At 34.4% G+C, this 25916-nt stretch overlaps 1 protein-coding gene across 1 annotated transcript in view; it reads left to right on the top strand.

The window, feature by feature from the left end:
* Positions 1 to 25916, top strand: part of CEP128 (centrosomal protein 128) — a 129470-nt gene that overhangs the window by 17564 nt on the left and 85990 nt on the right. Inside the window, exons 8-13 of the mRNA XM_042791201.1 lie at positions 3452 to 3568; positions 13389 to 13475; positions 14977 to 15051; positions 16292 to 16424; positions 18173 to 18333; positions 22916 to 23266. Of these exons, the coding sequence (XP_042647135.1) occupies positions 3452 to 3568; positions 13389 to 13475; positions 14977 to 15051; positions 16292 to 16424; positions 18173 to 18333; positions 22916 to 23266 (924 nt within the window). The remainder of the gene's footprint in view (positions 1 to 3451; positions 3569 to 13388; positions 13476 to 14976; positions 15052 to 16291; positions 16425 to 18172; positions 18334 to 22915; positions 23267 to 25916) is intronic.

Below are 25916 nucleotides of genomic sequence, written 5' to 3'. Positions count from 1 at the left end.
TCCTGGTGATAAATTGTCAACTTAATCTTGATAATTTAACAAGATGAGTTCATGGTAGGAACATTCTTTCCAGTTCATTGTCCTTAATTTCCGTAGGGACATATATCTAAATTCTTACAGCTGTACTTTTGAATTTATTCAGTGCTGTTTGAAAATTGCCTCTATAACGATATGTGGTGATAAAGGTCTAGTCACTACAGTTGTTCTGAGTCACTAGTTCAGAATTTATTTTTTTTAGAGGTTATGATTCCTAGAGCCTATTTGATGCTGAATCTGAATGCTTTGAGCCACACAACACTACCAATGCACGTTAATTTTGCCTTTAAAGGGAGTGTTTTCCACCTCACTAAAAATAGAGGACATCTGAGGTGGTGAGACAGGCATCCAACTACGCCTGTGTCAAACCAAGCACTCTCCATGGCCTTGCACTTGAGAATCTGTGTGTGGTTTTGGTGTGAAGACTGCAAGTTCTACAACTCTCACTCCATCTAAATCTCTTACCTAGACATTTTGTGAGATGCCTTTTTTCTTGAAAAGAGTTTGGATATTTGCTGGAGGAATGTCTATGCAAATCTATAAACAATTGAAAGAAGGTTTACTTACTTTGTGGTTATGTAAGGTAGCCCTCTTGGATGTTTTGTTGCAATCTCCTGGTATAGAATTGTATCTGAAATAGCACACAAAGCTGATCTTCGTGCATAAAAAAGCAACTACACCAAAGCGCAAATTTGTTCAAATTAAGTAGATGCTTATTTGAGATGGTGCCATTAGAAGAGTAATGTAGGCTGTGCCTGTGGAAAAAGAGCAATGACAAGTGAAATGGGTCTCACATGGAGCTAATGTGGTTATAATATCTCAAATAGCCAAGATTATTGTCTGATAAGGAACTGTCCTCCAGAAGATCTGATATAGGGATTTTTAGCATTGCACAGGTGACTTGTAAAATGTATATCGCAGATTATCATGTCACGAGGGAAAAGTTTAACAGTATTTAAAGTCGCATCTGTGAAAAGTTTGTTATCTTTGTGATTTTAATACTTATGTTTCAAGTCTGCATTGATAAAATAGGTCATAAGAAAGGCAATGAAAATGTTGAAATAGACTTCAGTCAGCAGGACTTGTGCACTAGAAATGATAGCGGAAAGCTGAAGAACAGGAGAGAAAATCAAGAAGTAGGATGCAGTTTTTTGTAGATTAAGCATCCAGCATCTTCCACAGATTATATTTAGCTGCATGACTTAAGCGTCACTCTGGATTTAAACAAGACATTCTATTCTTTGTGTTTAATTGGTGGTGGAGGAACTTTTTGATAGCCTAATCCATTTTCTTAGATTGTCCTGCTGCCTAAAAGCCTTATGCAGAGACATAGCTCTTAGTGTCATGATTATCATTCAGGTAGTCTGTGTTGCTCAAAATGCATCCTTGAATTCGCATTATAGTATGTTGTGAATGCAGTAATTTAATGCTAGCCTTTCATGTCATTATGTAGAACCTCCATATTTCTTGCACTGTTCAGTGAATCACTTGACTACACTAAGGCTTTTGATAAGATCCAGAGGACAAGATACATACTCCTGTGGTAGAAACATTGTCCTGAGTCAGGGTCATTTGGGATAAAGGAAGAGAAGTGAGTTTTAGAGTTTCTTCTATGTGTACTAATTAATGATTTAACACTTAACTGCTTTTATTTTTTTTCTTTTTGTCCCTGATGTTGTATGTCACAAACTCTGTGACAAGCTGAGGAAGGTTAGAGAGGCTACATAAACAGGGAACATAATTTTTGTGGGAGATAACATTTACGCAGTTTACACTGGTGTAGACATTATGTTGGGGGAACTATGTTTTTAGGGGATGCATTAACTGCTTTGTGGTGCAAATAAGCAGAAATATTCCAGAAGGAAAAAAAAAAAAGTTATTTGTTATAAACAAGAGTCCTTTTGTATGGCTTTTCATCTGTGAAATACTCACTTTTACACAAACTTGTGTACTTTATATATATCTGGAGAAAAGGATGACAGAGATTTCCCAATTTTCAGCAAAGATTTAACAAGTTTAATGACAAAGTGTTATTTTCTGTTCCTGCTAGATACTATTGCTTCTGCTAGCAGGAGTGTTTTGTGAATTAATAGAAGTAATGCTAAGTAGTAGTTATCAAACCAAATGCAAACATTGTGATGTGTTCCTTAATTTTTATACAGTAGTTCTTAGTAAGTAATTATTCTGGATTGTGACTACAGAGCTTTCATAATTTATATGAAAGAGCGAGGTTTGATGCAGTATGTTTCTGGAGCATCTCCTGATGGTTTTAAGAGAAAATACAGGATTCCAAACTGTAAGCTGGCTATTCATCTGGCTGCACAAATGTTTTCAAACTGATGTATTCTGTTCTAAAGAAAAAGACTGTTTCATTCTTTAAATCTGATGTACTTGTGAAGCCCTGAATATAAATGTAACCTTAATTATGTTTCTGTTGCTACACAACCGTGTTGCTCATGTTAAAATTTTCTATCTGCACGTATGCCTAGTACTAGTAGAAGCATGCTGAATGGTGAAAGTACAGATGAAAATTTGTTCCCCACCACGTATATCAAACTAGTAGTTGAATGGTGTTTTAAGTAATTTTATTTTTATCTAGATACCACTCACATAGATATATTGCTTTCTAGTGACTGTTTAAAACAATTAGTTTTAAGGTAGGGAGGAAATGGTACATTATTATTATTTTCCTTGCTAATCTTCAATTTTAACAAGATAAATTTAATTTTCTGCCCACCAGAGGGTGCTGTCTGCTAGCAAGCAACTTGAAATGCAAAAATAAAGTGGTTCTGGTATTGTACTTCAAGGTTGTATTATTGCGTTTATAATCCAGATTGCTTTAACAAATAAGTAGTGTTTGTATTAGTTTACATGGATTTAGAAAATATCGGGGAAAAGTCTTAAACTAATGTGATGGTTTTGTGATATTACAGTCATGTACTTAGCTCTTGTTTACTACTTTTCACTTGCAGATTTTGGAGTAAGAAAGAGGCAAACATTGCTCTGTTTTACAGACTGGAGATGTGAAAGAAATGACTCTCCAGAGGTTATTAAGGCCTGTGGCAGAGAAGCTAAGATTTTTGTGTTTCAGCTTCAGGTTAGGCTGCACCAAACTTGGTACTGAGATACTTAGCACTCGAGTAGAGCCACCACTGTAGAGAAAACTATCCATATATCTAAGGGAGGATATTACTAGCAAGATAGAAGGTCAGTTCCCTGCTTGAGTATTTCCGGAATACTCACTACTATAACTGTAGTTACTTTCTATACCATTCTAAATCTTATTTAACAAAATAAAGGTTGTGTTCTCTCTTCTTTCTGCCCCATACTCTATTTAACCTTTTTGCCATTTTTATCTTAATATGTGGCAAAACATGCACTAATTCCCTGCAGGGTTGTTTTTTTCCTTTTGAAGGTATCGGAGCGGGTAGAGAGAAGACTTCAGGAGATAGAACAAGGAATGCGTGCTGAAAGACAGCTTGTAGAAAGGCGCCAGGACCAACTGGGACATATGTCTCTTCAATTACAAGAGGTATGCAAATGAAAGGTTCCTGTGTGTTCAGGATTAAGTTAGGAATGTGCTGTATTTGTGAGCCTGGACCTGTCAAACTGGCAAAAGTACTCATATCTTTGGCATCTTTTAGCTGTATCAGTCCAGCTCTGCTTGTTTTGGTAATCAGATGATAACAAGTCTCTGTTCTTCATGATACTGTCTTGTCTATATTTAGACCTTTTTGATGACTGGTACAAGATTCTTTAAAAGAAGCCACCCACTATGTCCTCCCTCAAACCCCAAACAAAGGAAGTCATTAGCTGCATTGTCTCAAATAAAACTTTTTTTTCAAAAATGTAAACTTTGCTTGCAGTGGGCAGTTTATTTTTAAGTTATTTCAACAAGCAATCAAATGCAGTGTACTGGCCAGACAGCTTCTTATTGCTTTTCAAACAGTTTAATTCAGCAGTATCAGATGAAGTATAAAATATTGTTTAGGAGACAAATAAAATGTTTATATTATGAATTAAAATTGGAGACAGCTAGTAGCCTTTTTTTTTCCTGCTTGTTTTAGGAAATGTATGAAAAATACATCTCTGATTTTACTACTGTTTGGAAAATCTGTGTCTTAGCATAGTGTAACATTTTATTTCACTCCCTTTAAGGTATGATTTGCTATGTTATCTCTATACAATAGAATACTATAGTTGAGAAGAAATAGGCAATATTTTGTTTTTCACTTCTAATATTAGTGATAGTATACATGCTTTTTGAAAGACAGTTGTTTTATAATGTGCAGTGATATTGAGGAGGCTTAGTTTAGATTGACACTTTGTATTTCATGTAAGGCTAGAGACTTCAAAGAGGTCATATTTAGGAAGATTCTCTTTTGATATAGGTAAGAAGTAATGTTTATCAAAATGCTTAAAGCGCTTCTGCTAATATTTCAGAAAGAGTTAGTGTTTCACTTTTCCCTCCATTGATGTCCTAGTGGATGAAAAGAGCTGGAGTGTTTTATTGCAGTTTTCATTGCTCTTTAATATGCCTACGTCCATTTCTAGATTCTTCAGCTGTGCCTTTAGTCCCGTAGAGGGATGCTTAATGAAATGAGTTGGTGTCATCTGCAGATTGGAGCTCTCTTTCTTTTATCCTTTTAAAGGAATAATGACCTATATCTGTAAAGATACACTGACACTGCCATGGTTTCCTTAGAAGAATAACTTGAATTCAAGTGAGTGAATTAAAATATATTTCAAAGACTTTCATATGATTGGCTATGTGATCATGAGCCCTCAAGCTGCATGCCTTTTTTTGTAGTAGTTCATCTTTTGACTTTCTTGCAAAATGAGTATGAAACACTAAGTACCTCCCTGACCTTCCATTCCCCTAAGGCGTCCAGCTGTAGATGAAGACATTTTAATCCTTTATCCTGCAAATTCTATTTTGTTCCATGCAGATTTTGGTATATTACTTTTCCTGAGGAGCCCCTTTCTATTTAAAAGATTTTTTTGACACCACTGTTAAAAACTTTGATATATAGTCTCATTATTAGTTTACAGGAAAGCTCAACACCTATTAGCCTGCTTGGTAAATTTTTACTGTTCGGAATTTGCCCAAGCCAAGATTCAGAGCAAATCCTGACTGGAACAGGCTTATTACACACACTACACACTCACAGCTGCTGCTGCTTGGAGGAGAATCACATTCTTGGTGATTATCTTCACTTTCTCAAGCAGGGGCTCTTATCTCCAAATCGTCCTCCTGGGTGGCTGATCTCGGTCATGACTCTGGATTTCTTGGACTGGACTCCTGTCACTGTATTTGGAAATCCTGATAAAACATAGATTACTCCTATTGCAATGAATTACATTTTTTTTAGGGGCTTCAAACATTTAACATGCAAAATAGAACCTGATGGTGTCAGATGATGAGTGTAGAAGGGAGCTTCTTTCAGGAGGTATTACCTAATCTTTGACAGATTACAGAGGACTATGGAGACAATATCACTGTTGAAACACAGACTTCCCTTACGCTCCTGGTAACAACAAACAGTGTGTCCTCTTTTGCTTTTCTCATAGCTGTCTTAACAGCTTGGAGAACATCTTTGTGACAGAGTTGCAACTTCCTACATGTCAGATATCTTTAGACTCCAATTTTGCTAAGATCCTTAGATCTCAGAGCCTTATTAGAAGCTTCCATGCAGCTGTCCCACCATCTTTCCCCATTGAACATTCATGTTAGTTTGTCCTTCTCTCGTTAGAAAATGGTCTCTCTTCTGGATGTGTTTGTGTTTATCAGGAATGGTTCAATATCTCTTGAACAATTGGCTGAGCTCTTTAGCTCTGACATTGGCAAATTGGATCACCTTGTGCCCTGCCTGTTGAAAAACACTTGTCTTTGAGGGCAAAATAGTCTGGATTCTGTACACACTGCCTCTCTGTGTACTGTCGTCCTGAGAGGTTGCTGTTTGGGAAAGCTTTGTGGAAAATTACCTTGTTATGGAATATAAATTATAGAATAAATAAGAATATGAGCATATCTAAGGAGGCAAAATGTTTAGAACTGATATAATCTCAAATTAATAACAAACAGGAAAAAATGACAGCACCAGAACAGTCTGGGAACTGGGTGTAGCAGATTTGAGTTTTTGAGCTCCTGGCTTTTGATCTTTCAAATTTTCTTCTTTGTATGTGGTATTACAGATGAATAGATTCAGTATAGCAAATGAAATAGTCGTAAATGACATTATTCACTCTATGAAGTATTTAAAATTTATAAATAGTTGAAAAAGGTTGTTATTTCAGCAATGTATTTTCAAGCTGAGTAGTAGTTGGCTTCTTGTTGATTTGTTCATTACTTGCATCAATGTAACTGATGTATTTTGCTAAGGTATTTTTTATTTTTTCTGTACAATAGACAAAATTAAATTTGGCTTTAAAGATATCTGAGCAAAGTTGTTAGAAAAATGAAATAATTTACATTTTTACATTTTAAATGATTTTTTTAAAAAAAAATCCTATATTTTAAGTAGACAATTTCAGCAATGTCTACTGGGTAATTATTTCTTTTTTAATAAAATAATCATATTCCTGATAAGAATAATTGGATTTTGTGTAACGTATGTGATGTCATTTGACTTTTTTCTTACTGATCACACATCACTTGGTGGTAGCATTTACCACGAAGAATGCTTGATAAGTGAGAGAATTTTCAAGAACAGAGATTCTCAGACTCTGGTGTGGAAGCTTACTTATTTCTTGACTGTCTTACAGTTGAAGTGTGACTACATTGTACATTATGAACAGCAACTACTTAATACAATATATGACATTGCTGTGTTTTTTCCTTATTGCGAACTATGTTCTTTCATGCTGCTTTGATACTCAACTATTGCAGATGCAAGTCTGCGAGTCTCATCAGTGTACTCCTTTGATATCTCACGGGATGTACAGAATGATGCTGAAGATTGGCTACTGAAAAAGGTGGATCTCTTAATTTAGTACATCCATACAAGTGTGTACTCACTCAAAGATTCTTAGGGGACATTGTAGATGAAAACACTCTTAATGAACACAGTCAACACAGGGAGAGACTACTTACCTTTTTCTGCAGCTTGGGTTTTTAATCAGTTGTTCCTTTTGTGGTGGCTTATATTTGACCTGAAGTATCAGGAGAGGCAGCCAAGCTGCTTTCCAGTAATTGAGATGTCCTTCACTGGTGAAGCATGAATGCATTTAGGGGTAAACCCTAGCCAGTAAGCTCTAATAAATATCTGTACTGGTTATCTACAAGAAGGCTTGGAGATGATGGTAGCCACTTAGGTTGAGTTTTTGTAATTTTCTTTAATGACGCTTGTCTTCAGTAATAATACTAACCTGGACAGTGATGGTCTTGGAATTTTTTGGTCCCCACTACATTTGGAATGGAGTACTTGAGTTCACCCATGTAACTATGAATATGTTCTTAAGGGACTGCCCAGAATGTTGCTTATCATCAACTTGAATTTCTTTGAGGATTGATAGCCATCTGCCCAGTTGCCCCTTGTCTTCCATTGCCCATCATTTTTTGTCGGCCCTTTCTTTGAATAACCTTGGGATTGAGGACTGTGAGGACATGGTCTTCCATTTATGCAAATATAACATATTGGAGGAGAGGGAAGGGTAAACATGCTCCCTGCAGATTAGGAGAGAAAGCTTTCCATCAGATCTTGAAGTGTGTGTGGACAGTACATACTAAGGAATGTATCAAGAAGTAGTCTTTTAACATATAAATGTTCCTGGGGCATGGTGTGTATCTCTCTAGTTTAAGCTGCTGTATATTAGAAAGAATGTACTTGAATTGCTTTGTGTAATTTTGCATACCCTAGTGAGAATAAAGTAAATAACTAAATATTTTGCTGCAGTTGTTATTTGTATGATGCATGTTTCTCTCTAATTGTTAAGATTAACTTTGTTATTCTGTTTCTTGTCCTTTGTAATTTGAATTATGAGTTAGATGGACTCTTAGCTCTGTCAGGTGATCATTGTGTGGATGTGATGTTCTACTAAAGTTGTTGTCTGTCCTCTTTTATTTCTCTAAGAGGTTTCCCAAATAACATTACTGGAAGGGAAGGTAGGGTTTGGACTGAGTTCTGAAAATCTGTTCTTTAGTACAGCCTGAATGATTTACAAAGAAACGCTACTTAAAGCATTTGTGGCTACTTAACGAGACAATTTTTTCATTGGTTTGCCGGTTATACGTTTCAAACCAAAAAAAATCAAATTGGGCTTTTGGATTTGATCAGTTGTTGCTTTAGTTAGGAAGTCTTGTGAGGTGTAAATGTTATTTTGAAGGAAAACGAAGTGCCCATAACTGACCACTAGTTGTCAGCATTCTATCATTTTAAGAGTATCATCTTCCTAAATCTCAATTATTATATATTTTCAGGGTCTAACAGAATATGATGAAACTTTTGTTTCAGTCTTTCTCTTTTCTGTCTTGTCTTTCTGTCTGTCTTTTGTATGATGTGCAAACTTTGTATTGCACTATTATTATAATCATAGATTTATTAATAACCAAGATGATGATCTAGTTGCATGCTGACCATGAAGGAAGCTTGGCATATAAAATTTTGCACCTTTAACATCTAAATTTGCTTTATTATTTTGAATTTCTAGTCTGTCTGTGCTGCATGTCAGTGGATAAAAATTTTCCTTACATTTTTATTTAACAGTGTATATTTGTGTGTTTAAATAGCAGTTACTGCAAATCAGAAATTTGAAATTAGGAAACAGAATTTAATGCAAATCATACATCTTCACTTTCTTCTCTGTTCCTGATACAAACATGTTTCTGAGTACAAATATGCTTATCTTTCCAGTGCTACTGACACATATATAAGGGTTTCTTTAACAAAATACATTTGTTCTGTAAACTAAAACTATTTTTGAGATTCGTCAGTGCTTTATTTTAAACATGAAGACACCATCACCTTGTACTGTTTGTTTGCATTTATGCATTCATTTTCTAAACCAAAATCAAGTACTGTTCTTAAAAATGGGCTTTAACCAGCTTTTATATGCGTTGGATGTCCTGGATTGCTTTACTAATTCTTGTGCTTTGCTTCCTGGATTTTGGTGAGATGAGTCCATGTGTTCATGCTTTGCACGCTTTAAGTGAACAGAATCATCTTTATAGAACATTTTGAACCCACTGACTGGTAAGGCAATGACTATAGTTTTGTCTTAAGCTGATAACTTGGATAGGCCAGGAAGCATTTTTTTTTCTTCGTGCAACTGGATATTTAGAAAGTTTGCCTCGCACTGCACATACTGTGGAATGCAAGAGGCTGGTGGACTTTCAACAGAGAGTGGGGTGGACTGACAGTCAAAAGCATTATTGAAAATTCTTTTTTTTGCATGCCTCTATCTCTGATCATTTTAGACAAACATAAACTGGATCTGTTCTGAGCCATCTGGATGTTTAATGTGTCGTTGATACTTGCTCCTTGGCTCTGTGCTGTGCCACCTGTGGCTAATGGTTTCTGTTTTGATTGTAGTTTGATTCTGACTCCCTGTTGGAACATAAGCAAGTCTTATACATATCTGTCACTGAAATATCTAGGCAGTCTGTTTTTAAATGCCTGACTGGTATGTCTAGATAGCATACTTGGACCCATGCTAGCTGCTAATGTAGCAAGTTAGGGAAAGAATTTTCATTCAGATTAGGATGTGGTACATTTTTGCCTTATTTTAAAATACAGCATGAGATTGGTCTGCTTGTCTATTTCTGCTAGTATGAATATAATTCACTGATCAGTCTCATTTTGAAAGAGCAAATTTCAGTTTGTGGTCTGTGCATTACTTTCAAATAATCTGGTTTTATTTAAAAAACCAAAACCAAACAAACCCCAAAACCCAAACCCCAAGAAAAGTTAGGCTTAAATTGCAGTAAAAATTATGATTCACTATTGGAAGATTTTTGTAAGTTGGAAAGACTGAGAACTCTTGTTAGAGGCCTCCACCTAGTTTTCCCCATATATAAGAAAAAAATATCTGTCTAGCAGGGAGTAAATTATTTTATTTGTAGTTTTAAGGCTCAATATACTGTATATGGATGAGGTATGTTGAGCTAAGGTATACCAGGTATGCTAGTAATCTAATGCTGTCTTATGCTAGTGAACTCTAAAAAGACCTGTAAGAATTGCTTCTACGGGGTCAAATCAGAAGTTTGTCTAGCCTCAGGACAAGAGCCTGTTTCTGACACCTAGACAAGCAGTGTAACATCTAGCTGGTCCATCTCAAAACAGCGCTGTGAAGACCTCTTTACAAGGAAGTTCTCTGTTGCCTTGTGGCCTCCGCCGTGCTTGCTCCCTCCAAGGCCTCATCAGCTTCCTTGTCAGCTTCTTCCTGGCCAACCTGGACATTAATGCTTTCAAGAGAAGGGTCTTGGTGGAGAAATCTTAATGACCGCAGGCTTGTTCCCGTTCCCTGGTGCTTGAGCATTGCTAGGCGGAGCTCTGCTGGGCAGCGGCTGCCTGCTGCTTGGGAGCCATCAGGGAAGAATGTGTGCTGGATGTGTTGCTCTCATCATCGCCTTCCTAGTTCCCATTTTTGACATTTGACTCCCCCAACCCCTTCTTTGGAGACAAAAAATGAAATCAAAGAAGCAGTAAGATCTTTACATGGTGTGTTTTGTATTTTTTTTCTCCTTTAACCCTTCCTTTCCCTAGACAAACCTTACATAGAGAAACCTTTAGTGGAGAAAAAGCCCAATAGTGCCACAGAAGAGTGAGAGAGAATTATTTAAAAAGGAGTACAAGAATGAGGGAAAAGGTAGAATTAACCTATGCAGTTTCTGATTTGTCAGTCAGTAGCAGCTGATGTTTGTCTGTCTGTGGATGTTTCCATTTCTTAATGACATTTCGAATGGCTAACTGATTCCCTACCTAGCACCTACTGGAAAAATGCATGTTTTACGGTTGAAGCAGTGCTTATGTGGTATGACTAATTTATTGTAACATGACATTCTTTTTTTGCAGTATTTTAATGCTGATACATATATGAACTGTTTTTTTTTTTTCTTAAAGATGAATTGGTTAAGGGCTATGTTTACAATATAGAGAAAACAAAACTGAACATCATATTTGTACTATCAGTGTACTGACTGTCTTTTTATTTGAAGTTATTGCTATTTAATAACCTAAATATCATGATCCTGATAAGTTGAAATGGCATATTAATTTCTGTGTTTTCTTCTGGGAATTAGTATGTACTACTGAGGCAGAGACATACTTTTTGCCTTCAGTAAGGAAATCCTTGAAATTTTTCCTAGTTTTTCTAATTCTAGCCCAGCTTTAACACCTTCCTTATGATACTGACACCTCTAGCAAAATCTATGGGTGAAAACATTAACTTTTGGTCCTATATTAATTATTAACTTAGTGCCAAAAAAAAAGTTGGCATACAGGTGACTATATAACAGAGCTTCTAATTTTGCTAGTAAAAATGAAGCTCAGTTGCAGTTAGTACACCTTGTATATCCTTAGTAGACTGTTCTGAACTGATACTTCTAATCATTAAAAAAAACCCCAACTCATGCAATAATGGCATTAGCTGAAGTGATAATCTTTGACATTTATTTTTTTTCTGTCTTTTTTTGTTCATTCAGCTTTTAGGGAGTTTTCCTTAGAATCTTTTTGAGTAAATTGGGAGTGTGTCAGGTCCGTGTGCAGTGAGTTTTACAGTTGATCGGAAAGATAGATGTGGATCTGTGCTGAATACTTAAAGAACTATCTTAAAAGAGTTACAGTCTTACAGTATCTGATTATAAATCAGTCAGATTAAAAGTGTAATTCTTTATGTAGCATAGTATTTTCAGTGGCATAGTTACGATAAATATCTTCCACAGTCTCAATTTTTAGTGTACGAGTGGGAGAGTAGTCCAAACTATACTGCTTCCTGAGTTGAGGACATAAGACTGAGACAAATATATAAATCAATCTCTTTTCTCCACAAAGCTACTTTTAAAAGTAAAACTTCTAAAGCTGCCTGGCTTCACTGAGCTTGATTAATATCTTGCTACTGTTTTCATACAGTGAAATTGTTCCCCAGTATACAGTGAAGAAAAAATATTCAAAACCTGAATGAAATTGCACTATTTATAGAGACAAATTTCAGGGATATTTAACGAGATATTCCTTTAAAATGTAAAAATGCTGCTCAGGAAGAACAGACCGGGAAAAAGACACTTCTTTCTGGACAGGCTATGTGTTTCTGTTCTGTTGTAGTTTTAGCAAGTAGTGGTGGACAGAGTAGATGCACTTATGCTTCATAATACTGGATGAAAGTAAAAGGTGCATGCTAAGGTCTCTAACTGATTTGTGGCTAGTATGAGAACCATTTGGTCATGTTGCACAGCAAAGAAAAAACATTTATTAGCACAGTTACTCACATTCACAGCAAATTCTATAGGTATGGCTAGTGATCTCTCTCAGCTGGTGTTTCTAAGTGATATTTAAGATGAGCCAATGACAATGTTATGGCTTGAGATATCCAAAATTGGGTTGTATATATTGCAAACTGTATATATCATTAAGGTCTGTGATGTCTAATGCATTACTTTGCCAGTGATTGGCTCTGTTTGCAGAGGGAATAGATTTTGAAATCAATATTCAAGGCAATTTTATTTTTGTAAGATGATTTAGAAAACGTATTTAAGGTTTTATGTCGGATTTTTTTTTTTTTTGTTACTTTACTTTGAGGAGGTAGACAGGAAAAGTCCCCATAGATTTAATTTTTTTTCAAAGTAGGGCACATCAATGTTAGTAATTTTTGATCAGGAAAGTTTCAGTTGATTCTGTCTTAATACTATGGTTCTAAGCATCTGTCCAGATTCAGATAAAAACAACTTTTTCCTTTTTTTTGGCTTTCAACCACAAACTGATGGTAGTGTTTTCCCTACTACAGTGTATTGTATTTCATAACATGCATATTTTATATTGGAGAATATATTCTTTTCATCTGATATGTTCACAGCTTATCTTTAGGGGATCTCTTGAGCCTCTTAAACCTTCATCTCAAAGTGTTTGGGCTTTGAGTGTCAGGAGCTCTATACATCGGAAGGATGTTAGTGCTAGTTTTGATTTTGTATTTGGCCCTGTTCTGTACATGGGTGTGTTTATGTGTGCACAGACTTATATTTATTTTTTCATAACAATATGCATTGGCTTCACATGGAAATATTAGACGTAGATAGAAAGCATTTGTCTAGATTGTTTTTTCTTAAATGTATCAGCAGATTCTTTCATTTTAACAGACTTACGAAGTAGGCTTCTCTAACTTTTATAATGAAGTTCACAATATGTTTTTCCCCTTTAAAGGCTTTAAGGAAGCATGATGCTAAAGCAGGTGAAACAGAAGAACTCATGAAAAATAAACTTGTGAAATATGAAAGTGAAAAGAACCAAGTAAGACTTAATTTTCTCCTTGTTTGGTTTTATATAAGTGTATGTTGTCATATATTACAGTATATGCTTCCTTTTCCAGAGCAACCAGCAGGATGAAACTTTACTCTTGCAGAAAAACCACTCGTCTTAATCAGAGGCACTGTGAATATAGCTATGCTGAACTTGTGTCTTTCCTTCAAAACTCTTTTAGTTATAGTGTGTTCCTTCTAATGACTCTTCCATCCTGCCAGTCAGACAAGTTTATAACTTGGGGATTATCCTTGATTTCTTTCTCTGATTTGTCTCTGAACTTATACATAGTCTGCTGTTGCTTACTTGCAGCAGCTCAGAGATGCAGCTTTTCTTTATCCCTAAAACTAACGCATGGTATTTTTTTTTTTTTTTTTTTTTTTTTTTTTGCACCATGGTTATTATGCATTACTCTTACTGTAATATCTGTTGCCATATTGCTCTCTTTCTGTTCAAAGAAAACCAGATTTCTTATATTTCTGTTCTGGCAGCATGCTAGGGCCATATTACACTTTTTCTTTTTTCCTTTTACACTGAGGTTAGCCTTTTTGTCAGTACTTTCAAAGTTATACCCCTTTATGCTAAACCATGAATGTAATGTTTCATGTTATGTTACTCTCTCCATTCCATTAATGCTGGTCCTGTTTACTTTGCCCATTTGACAGCCTCACAACATCTTTGAGATTGCTATCTCTGCAATAACAATTTCTGCAGTCAATAACTATATATTTCCATGTAGATCTTTGATTTTTGGAATATTTATGGTAAAAGTCAGAAAATATTTTGTAGCTTTTGTTTTCTGTTTTCTTCTAAATGGTCATCAGTTTGCTGACTGCTTCTGATTTAACATTTTAAAATTCCCTTAGTATTATATTTTTAGGAAAAATTCTACTTGTATGAAATTCTGGGCACTGAAATCTTCAGTAGTCTTGTTTCCAGAATAATTCAAATACATCTTCTTGCAGAATACAGAAAAAAATGTAGAATTTACCAATTATCAGTTCTACCAATGCATGTAATCTTTAACACCTTTATGAATAAACTGTGTGACACAGGTGACTTCAAATGCTAAGTCATTGTAATTTGAGTTTCAAAGTATGTTTCAAATCTCGTTTTTGAAACTTTTAAAGAAGTCTATCTGCCTTTCTTTTAACCCAGAAAAAAATTGCTTTTGTGTTTTGGATTATATTTGCTTTGTTGTTTTGGATTTTATATACTACTTTGTATCTTCATGTGGTACAGAGTATAGTACAAAGACTGTAGACTGTAAGTTAAATTATCTTTATGTAATATAAATGAAAATAACAGGGTTTTAGTACAAATGAAAGTTTGCTTTAAAATTTTGGACAAATAAGAATATTGTGTATGTTATGCCTTTTTTAAATAGATGCTTATACTGATTAATTTGTGCCAAAATTAAATAGTTAAAATACACTTTTGTACTATGATGCAAAAATTTCTTTTGTTTCTTCATCATTATCTGTAACGAAAGCTTGAGCAGCAATTGGAGCAGTCCCAGAAAAAGTTGAGTGAATCAGAAGGCAGTAGAGAAGCTCTTTTGCATCAGGTAACTGTTTTGGTGTGGTGAAAATCCTGAAGTTTTCATATTAGGCTATGTCTGAGTCTTTTTACTTAATCTTCCTATCTCATACTCTGATAACACTGCTTTGGGAAGGGAAGAAGGCGATATAGAAAGTCAGGTTTAATTTTCTAAAATATGTGGATTGAGCTCTCATTATACTTTCTCTGCATTCCAAACTTTTATGTATATATGTTTGTATATAATTACACTAGTGGTAGTAGTTATGACACTTTGTAAGAATACAAACACATTATTTGTATCTGCCCTTCATAGTATGCTTTAGAAAAATTTCTATATTAGTAGTTATTGTTATGCAAAGTGCATGCTATAGTTGGTGAATTCAGATAAACCAGTGACCTAGAAGTATTTGCTGTAATAAATATTTTTATTACATGTTAATATACAAAAAAGCAAACACCTGAAAATCTATCTAAAGTGTGCCCTAAACAATACCTACATATTATTAGATCTAGAAATTGCAGGGACTAGGATTATAGCTTTAGAAGTGTCTTTTCTCCTAAACATTTATAATCCTTCCTTCTTTTGGAGGAGCTGGGGAAAAAGATCAAAATAAATAGGGAGCAGTCAATTCTAATATTTACCTGTTAACATTAGTTGCTTGACTTGTATCTATCAGAAGTTTGAGTTGGCTGTATTATAGTGAATTAAATTTGAAATTATGCCTAGAGTATAGTGCTATATCACATATGGGTAATAGGAGTTAGAGCTATTTTCCTGCAATTCAATTTTAGCGTGTCATATTTTCTTGATTTTCCTGTACACAATATCACCTTTCAAGTGCTAGACTGTATATGGTAGAAAGGAAAAATGTAAAAACCCCACATGTTTAAGTACATTGTATTTTTAATGAGTAGAATTTAAATAAAATATATTGCTTATTAAATTTGTATAGATACTTTCACTAGAAATGTAAAAAGACAATTGCAACACAAAATGATAGCATTTTGTTTGGTCTAGAGAAATTAATTCTCATCTGTGGTCAACATAAATGTTGTATTTCCTCTAATTTTGAATAATTATTTTGTGGCCTATAATAGGGAAGTAATTTGTCTTTCTGTTTACCATCTGCTGTACTCTTGAGATTTATTTAGAAATATTGCTTGTGTATAGTATTTTTTTTTTTTGTAGCATTTAATCAAAGTACGCTATTTACTCTTTCATTTTGTTTTTCATTAAACATTTGATACTTGTACATATATTTTAGATTGAGGATCTTCGTTCTCAGCTTTTGAGAGCAGAAGAAGACCGCGCAGAGTTGCAACATCAAATTTCACATGTTGCTATGCACCGCCAGAGCTACCAGGATGTACAAGATGATGACAGGAGAATTAGAACAGGTACAAGACTCATATTTTGCAATAGAGGCCTGCAAATTAGTTAGCCTGGACATTAGTTCTGTCTTTGAGTTTGTCTAATTCTTCTACTGTTTCAACAAAAACAGCTGTTTAACTTCTCAGCTTTAAGGTAATAAGTACTGTCACCTGAATATTAACTAATAAATAGCAATGAGAGTTAAAATGTAAGTTAAAATACCATGATTTTCATGGTTAAAACAAATTAATATTATTAGAGACAATTTCAGCGAAGTGGGTAGTGTTTTTACAGAAGAAAAACGTGAAATATTTTTAAATAACAATTTTTCTGACATTTTACATTTCAGTCCGTTTGCAGTTTAAATTCTGCCATGTTGAAAATCGTAGCAATCATAGCAAAAGTCATTTACATAGCTGGCTAGTAAGACTGATGAATTTCTGGTAGAATTTATAAGGAGTAACAAAATGTTCCAGAGAGGTTAAGAAAATTTTCCAGTATGATGCAGTCAGTGCTTCTGTTTGCAGTACATTAGAATTTTAGAGATGGAACAATCATATTTAGAAGAAAAATACTTTGAACAATTTAAAGATGTAATTGCATATTAATTTACCACTTTGGGAAGGTCTTCGCTACATTGTTAATTATCTATCTGTATTTAAACTTTTCAAACATAATCAAAAAGGCATTAGAGAAAGTCTTTGTCTTTCTCCTTATTAACATAGAAATGTATTACTCAAGATAATAGAGGAATAGTGACTCCAAGTCCACTGTCTCTGTGAATGTTTAATTGGTTTGGTTAACGACTTATTTCTGTATTTTCATACTTCAGCTGCTGAATTAACTTGGTTATTAAAATAGGATTCTGACTCCCTGTTTTACAAATCTCATGCAGAGCATGGGAAAATGGCTAGATTTTGTACATGGCTTAGCTTCATAAACATAACACACAATAATAATTTTAACAGTTTTTCTCCCGTCGTGCTAATGTATCTGCTTAAAAGTGAATTTATTTGAAACAATGTCTTTCATGTTAATGAAAGCATATTTTATTTTTTCCATTTGTTTTATAATTATAAATCAAAACTGTTGTAAAAATATGAAAAAAATAAAAAATAAGTACTGGAGCTATTAAGATATACACATATATTTATATAATTTACTCAGTTATGTTTCTCCTTATTGCGTTATTTCTGTTCCTTCAAAGAAGCATGGGAAGAATACAAATGGAGATTTTCTTTGCCTCTAATAGTTGTTTATGACTAAAGACCTTTGAATTTCTGGCTGAGGAAATTTACAGTTTACTCTCATCAAGAACTTCTATTGTAGTTCTGGGATTCAAACATAAAATTCACAGATTGTGTGACTTCCAAATCAGGAGGTATTACTCTGGCAGGATAAAACCTTGGCCTTGAAGTTTGACCAAGTTTCATTTACACCAGGATTTCCCACTGTTTCTGCTGTCCTATTTTATTTTATTGGGTTTTGTTGTTGGGGTTTGTTTTGTTTTGTTGGGTTGGTTTGTTTGTTTAGCTGGTTGTTTTTTTTTAAAAGAGGGGAAAACCCCAATTAAATGACTGGATAAACAGAAATACTGTCTCATTAAGAGGTTATGATATAGGTATAGCCTATATTTAACTGTTACTTTGATCAGAATTGACAGTTGTAGTCTCAAGTAGAAAAGAAAATTGCCAAAAGAGAAATGAAAAAAAATTAATTTACTGCAAGTCAGTGTTTCTACTGGGCCTATTGTTCCATTTTCACTATTTCATAGTAGCTGAAAGATATGAGAGAGAAAAGCAAGAACTGGAGAAACATATTTTGGAGCTTAAAACAAAGCTGAGTCATAATGCTGTAATGTCAGAGGTAGAAGAACTAAAGAGATGCATAGAGCATAAGGACAAGGAGAAAGCACAGCTTGTAATGCACATACAGGTGAGTTCATTGTTGGTTTTTTTTTTTTTTTTTCCCCAATAATTTCCTATTTGCTTAAAATGGGTGGTATGCCAGATTAGATATGCTAAGACTATCTGTCGTGCCTCCTCTTAGTTTATTCTGTTAATAGCTTTGACAGATGATTTGAGTTTGCAGAGGTTTTTCTCTCCTATCTCGTTAATAAACCAAAGAAGATATTTTCTATTGCCCATAAATTCATGGTTTGGAGTACTACTCTTTCCCATGTGCAAAGAAAAGGTGATCGGATTTTATCAGCATTTACCATTAATAATGGCTTCTGGATTACTTCTGAAGTTAGTATTTACTTCCTTATTCCCCATTCCATCATGCTTCAGAACTAAAATTTAACTTGAAACAAACTGGGATACCTTTATTTCAGCAATTTAATGCAACGTAGTCATCATATTAATAAGTATTAGCAATCATATTTATAGTAAACACATACTATTTAAACTGATTCTCTGTAAAAAGAATAAGCAGTCTCTGATACTGGAATTTTAAGTAGAAAACTTTTACCTTGAGCATGAAATGAGATCTAAGAAGGAAGTAGCCTTTTTACTTAAGAGATTTCTGTATTTTTGGATCTTGTCTATATTTGTCATTGGTAGTGAGATCCCTGAACAGTAACTGTTTTCTACAGTCTTTCATGACTTTCAGGACAAATTTTCAAACCCTTGTATGGTATTTCAGTGGTCAAGTGCTTAAACATTTATTTTACTTGTATTGGGACTTTCAGTAAGTCAGAGGTTTTGCCTGTTGTGTTTGTTTTCTAATGAAGGTATATTTCTTTGAAGTGGTATTGTATCACTTCAGAAATTCAAAAGTAGGATGATTTTTTTTTGTCTTTCCATATATTTACAGAACTGTACTGTTCAGTTTACTTGTGCTGCTCTTTTTTCTTGTCAACTTTGTGCTGGTTTAAATCAAACTAATACAACAAATTACATTTGGAAAAAATTGAAGTCTCAAAATAAGTTCCTACATGCTTTATGAAAATAGGTCATTGAATAGGTTTAAAAAGACCTAGTGTGCTTCTATAGAGGGTAAGGCAAGCAGAACTCATTTCCTGATGCCTATCAGCATTTGTGTTCTAGCTGGCCAATACAACTCCCGTCTAACCTGAAAACTGGTGTTTTTTTGTTTTGTGGGGCCTGATAAATTCCAATTACTTTGGTGGCAGGAGTTAATGGGATAAAAACCCATAGAAAACCATTTTTTTTATATATTTCTGCTTGTTGAACATGATTTCTTGAGGGCCAGAATGATGTTCTAATCCTAATCTCCTGCTCTCTGAAAGTACTAGTGGAAGAGTGCTCAGCTGGGGTCACTGTCATTTCTCTGAATTAGAAATCTTTTGACTTCCCTGATTATCTCAACAGAAAATACTTTGTACTTCTTATCTGCTTCCCACTGCCATTTTCCTACAGAGGCAGTAACAGGAAAATAGCTACTGTGTTTTTCTTTTAATGAGACATCAAGGAATGCAAGGATGTGAATTTCTAAACTTAAGTACTAACAAAGCGTTTTGTCAAGTCTGTTCTAACAGATGCTCCTATCAGATAGTCTGATTCCCAGTTGGAAGTGACCAGTCATGTTTGACTTGAGTGTAATTTATCTTTGGATAGTGGGGAGGATGTAACTGCACATGCCTCTGGTGTACATGTGATATTAGAAATTTCTTTTGATTTATTTATATGTCATTGTTTTCAACAATTTGAGTTGTCTGTGTTGTACTTTTAGTCCCTGAAAGTTGCCATAAACTCACAATATGATGTAAAATGGAAAGGATGAAAAAGATTATAATCACACTCTTAAAGTCATGTTTAGAATTGATCTCAATCTTAAATTGATTTTTTTAATTCAGTAGAGAAAATTTTTATTTCAGTTGCTGTAGTTTAGCTGAGGATGCTTTTATAAGGTCTTGAAATGTATGCAACTATCTTAAATGTATTTTTCTGCATGGAATTACATAGATATGGGGCTGTTATGGCTGACCATTATGTCCAAGAAAAAAAGCAAAGTACACAAATTATAGAGATACATAAGCATTTTTAGACACATACTTGTGAAATCGTTTGATTTGCTAATGACTTCTCATTCTAATTAGGTCAAAGTAGTCTTACAGTACTGTCCAGTAGAACGTAACAGCAGTCAGTTTGTTAAAATATTTCAAATTTTCTGCAGGAAAGTTATCAATTTGTTTATTTAAGATTAGAATTCTTCAGTAATATAAGTCTCTCAGTCTTACCAAGATTGATGATTATCCAATTTTATGGCTTTCTCATCCTCTAGAGATGAAACTGCCAATTATTTTCATTATATGAGCCAATTAAGATATCTGAAAATCAATAAGTAACACTTTTCTGAATTTAAAGATATATTCTTACAAAATAAGAGTAATCAATACCTTTGCAGACCAGCCTGTATCACCATGTCAGTGGAGTTCAAATGATGAAATAGTGCTATAGATAGATTTAAAATGTACAGATACCATTCACTTCGATAAAGTTTCTATCTAAATTCATGTATCAACCACGGGGGAAGAAAAAGGTGTTTTGGCTGTATCTTATATTTGCATAAACCATTACCTCTCAGAATAAGTAGCAGTTCAAGGTTTGGAAAAATATGGAGAAGACATCACTTTAAGAAATTGATTTTGTGCACTATACATTTTACTGAATGAATACACTTCTTGACTGGTGTGCATCTTTGATTATTCAATTCACAGAATATGTGCTTGCATGAAAAATGTAAACCTTCTGTATTAATGGCTCTTGATGGTTAGATACAATGTGATTGGCAAGAGATGCAGATGAGATTGTGATGAATAAATTAATATTTGAGGTCTGCATTCAGTAGGAATTAGAGAAATAATTAGATGGATGATTTGGATAGCATTGGGGAAAACAGTATCAATGACAAGCAATATGATTACGTAGTATTAAAATCTGGTGACTGTACTGCTGAGATACAGTGCAGAAAAAAGAGCAGAGAGAAAAATACATATAGATCCACTTTAGGTGATTAATGTAATTAGTGTCGTGGGGTGAAATGTGTGTTTCTTTATTCTAATCAGTACAGAATGTTTGCATGTAACTGATACAAGACATTATTTCAGTAAATTGTACCACACGAGTGATCCTCACTTGCATTTTAAATGTTTAAAAAAGTTTTAAAGAATGTTGCAGTGTTGTATTTTCTATACCTAGAATAAATTTGGTATGCAGTTTGTGATGATTTTATTTTTAAATTAGATGTTGAAAATGCAGGTCAAAAGTATGATCTATGTAGTCAATCTAGGGACTAGAAGTCCAAACTACACGAGTTACTAGAATAGCGGCAGAATTGCATGTTTAGTGCCTGTGGTGATTAGTTTACACTTCAGATAAATACTTAGGCTCTAACTGGAAACTGTTGGCCTCTTTCTCTGTTTTCAGTTTCTTATGAAAGTTGGAAGCTAGATTACATATTGGGATGTCAGTTATGTAGAAAACTAGACGCGCAACTGCTTTACTTGGGGCAAATGTTGCATCTGGTTTTGAGTTTGTTTAATCACCTCTATTCTGTGTCATCTCTAGCCAGAGCCTGTCAGTTGAAATGTCTGTGGTGGTGTTGCAATCTGGGTGCTGATTATAAACTTGAATCAGTTTTTAAAATAATACTTGCATTCAGATCATAATAGGGGTACCTACTTATTCCAGGTGTTATTATTTTAATAGTCAAGACTGACCATATGTGAATCCATAGTAGGATGCAGGTATAATTCTATGTAAGATAGTTTGTTATTTTTTCTGCTCTTGCAGAAGATATGTGTTGAATATTTTTCCTGATTTGCTTATGAGAATGTCCTGAGAAATATCATCACATCTGAGCACTTGTTATATTTTAAAATGTGTGGTTTCAGTTTCATTCAAGTATTGAAAGGCCAATTAATGTTGGCTCTAATATGCTTGCTACATTTTCAGACATCTTTGCACTTTGTTCTAGAAACATCTACCAAGTTGCTGTATTCTCCTTATATTCATCAGTGCTTTCCAAAATACCCTTATTCAGCATGTTGCTTCCATAAAAGCAACCAGCATAAAACTGGGTAACAACTAGCTCATATACTATAGATTACTTTTGCTGTGGTGAATGCTGTTCTTTCCTTGTTAATTTTCTTTTTTCCTCTCATCTGTTTATATTCAAGTCCTTACATCTTACTATTTGCTTTATTCTATATTTGTCTAGTGTGTAACATATGAGAATCCTGATCAATGACTCAGTTTCAAGCTTAAAATGTAAGAGATAACAAGAACAACCAGAGTGGGAACAAATGCAGAAAGCAAAATAGGAGATAGAGTAACCATATATTTTATATCTTGTATTGAATTTCTTTACCATTGTAGAGAGGGAGATACTGCTGGGCTAACAGGACTTTCCCTGCTAGTCAAGGAGATGTTCTATGCTATTCATATTTTAGATAGAAATGTGGTTTAACACCGCTGTATGTTGTTTTATAAGATTTCATATTGTATATCTTTAGAGTTGGAATTTTCATATTTTGCTATGATGATTACAGGTGTTAACATCTGATCTGGAAAATAGGGAAAAGCAGCAGGAAAAAATGCTGAACCAGCTAAAAGAGATACAGAGTTGCTACAAGGCGTGTGAGAATGGACGTAGACAAACGGAACTCCAGTCTGCTGAGTTAGCTCAACAGGTTGAAGAGAGTAGTAAGGAAGCAGAACGGTACCTCACTGAATTCAAGCATTCAGAGGCACTCAGGCTGGAGATTGAGAAAAAAAGAGAAGATTTGAAGGTGAGAGCACAAGAAACCATCCGCCAGTGGAAGCTTAAATGTAAGAAACTGGATCGTGAGGTAGAAAAACAAAATGATACTATCAACAAACTGATGGACAAGAACAGTCAGGTAAGATTGACTGGGGATTTTTTTGTACCCTTTCCATTTGTTTTAGAAATGAAGATAAGGAATTTATTTGTGCAAACCGTGACTTAAACCACCTTCTGCCTTAAGTTCTGGACCAAATTCTCTAGTGAACTACAACAGAGCTAATTGGTGGCAATATTTCTTAGCTATTAGAGTTCTGCATTCTCTTCTTTATCCAGCATTAATGCCAGTCTCTTCACTCAATCAAAGCTTTCTTCCTCTAAAGAAGAAAATTTCTCTATGAATGTTGTTTTTATTTTGTTTTCAGTTAACTGTTAACATAGCTTACTTTTTAAGAAAATAATATGATTTTTTGTAAAAAAATGTAATCTCGTTAAGTAATAACCCTTGTTCAAGTTATGCATTGTCTTATGTAGTAGACAGTGGTCACATCTTTTGAAAGTAGGTGTTTATTTTCACCATGCATGTCTGATTTCTAGCAGACCTAAATGCTGTATGGACTTTGGCACAAATAGCATATTTTTAATTCCATTCTGTATTTAAGCTTGTCTCAGACTCTAGGCTTAGTAATGACATCTTTTATTGCCAGTAAAGACTACAGGTTCTGAAATATTGTAAGGATTGCGACTCAGTTTGGGTTTGATATTTGGAGACAGAAAAGTAGATTTTTTTTTTTTTTTTTTTGAGAATGTGCAGAGATTTTACCAAACTCTGGAGATTTTAGCAAAAAAGTCACTTTTACTGGCATTTGGGATGAGCATGCTGCTAATGCCTCCCATGCAGTTTCTAGGTTTGTCCATTCAGTTGGATAGAGAGTTTACATCCCTTACATTGTTGTAACTTCTTTACTTTTTTTAATGCTTTTCATGTATGTTTTGTTTCAGCCTCTTCCTTATAGTTTTCAAAACTTTTCGAATTGTTTTTTCAAATAAAAATTGATCATGTAACATTTCTGGCCTTTTCATTTGTCTTTGTTCAGTGTGGCAAAGCACTTATTCCTTTCTTCTTCCTATAAATTTTCTCAGGAAAAAACATGGTGTCATCTTTTTTTTTTTCCCTTGATTTAGGAGAATTCCTTGACCTTTTCTAGTCCTGACACTGCTTTAAAGACAAGCACTCACAACAGTGCTATTACTGATCTTGGAATAGTAGTAGAAACCATCATTCTGTTTGTAATGTGTCTGTAGGCCTTTGTATTTTCCGGTGGCTAGGTCAAAAGGTGCCTGCTCCCATAGTGGCTGGCTTTTATCTTAATTTATATGCTCTGCTGGTACAGTCTATCATGTTGTATGGCCTACTTCTGTTTTTAGAGAGCTTCCCTCACCTCTTTTCACATATTTTCTAGTGACATTCATCCAATTTAGGTTACTAAATCTGATGAACTTGTCATGACTCCATGCCATCCTCTGCTTTATCCTGATTGTAGATTTCAAGGTGTATATGGTGTGAAGAATGGGATATATGTATTCATTCTGTGTTGTTTCCGATCCAGTAACCTGTTCTGAGACTGGTACATGAATGTATGAGCATGGTCAAAGCACTGGAGAAGACACAATGGGGCTAATACTGAGTTAAAATTAATAAACTCTAGCAGATCTAAGCAGTGATTGCTGGGGTTGCTATTTCTCTCCTGAACTTCCTAGCATATTTTTTTGTTACTATTTGCTCTATCCATGCTCCAACAATTCATTCCGTAGTCATCTTCTATTTGTTAGCCCTAGCAGTTGTCTGAGGACATAAGGTGTGCAAACACTTAAGAAGTTGGTAATCTTTTGCCTAGGTAAATATAAGTGTTAAGGAAAGAAAGAAAGCCTAAATCATTTAGAAATTGTATGTGTGTCTCAGACAAATGAGAAGTAAAAAGCAGATAGAGTTGTGAATAACAAGCAGAAGGAGCCCCAAAGGACTCTGAAATCACTGCTCATGTAAATACATGGACAGGTCTTTGTAATGCCAATTAGTGCTGTCCACATTGAAATTTGCTTTGTTACATAAGCGTCCTTGACATGCCTCTTACCTCTTTTTAAGTGACAAATGCATAAAAATGCTCAATGCAGTCACTTTGGTTTAAGCTTCGTTTAAGAAATGCTGTCAGTATTCATTCTTATTTTAAAAATCATCATCATCTTGCCAACAAGTTTGAGGTGTCACTCCTGAAGAAAATACCTTTATTGGAGGATGTATAATATCAAATAAACTGTACATCATTGCGGAGAAGAAAATAATGCAAACAATATTTCATGTTCTCGCTACAAAGTTGCAGACAGTTTCCATATGAGGATATTAGCAATCTAGATGATGCATTCATTCTAAGCTTCAGGGAACTAGATGAACATAATTTAACCATCTTTGAAATATATAGACAATTAACATTGAGACAAAACTCTATAAAAATAAATAAGAAAGAAAAAGGAGAAATGGCAGTCTGTTGTCTTTGCTTTCTGTTTTAAGACTTCAAAAGGTTGATGGTAAATTTTGAAGATTGGATTACAATCATACCTTGCAATTTTGAAACATTCCAAATATTTACAGACGTTGGGTGGGCTATAGAAAGATTGTTTAGGTTTTATTCTTTTGGAGTTATTAGGATAATTTGGTTAAAGTCTTGCCTATCTTGTTATCCTTGATATTGATTGACAGTTGGATCTCTAACATCTTCTGTCTCTTGGGA

Source organism: Tyto alba, unplaced genomic scaffold (genome assembly GCF_018691265.1).
Source record: "Tyto alba isolate M040663 unplaced genomic scaffold, T.alba_DEE_v4.0 Super-Scaffold_18, whole genome shotgun sequence".
NCBI classification, from domain to species: domain Eukaryota; kingdom Metazoa; phylum Chordata; class Aves; order Strigiformes; family Tytonidae; genus Tyto; species Tyto alba.
Note: the sequence above shows the minus strand (reverse complement) of the source record. Positions and strands in the feature narration are given on the sequence as shown.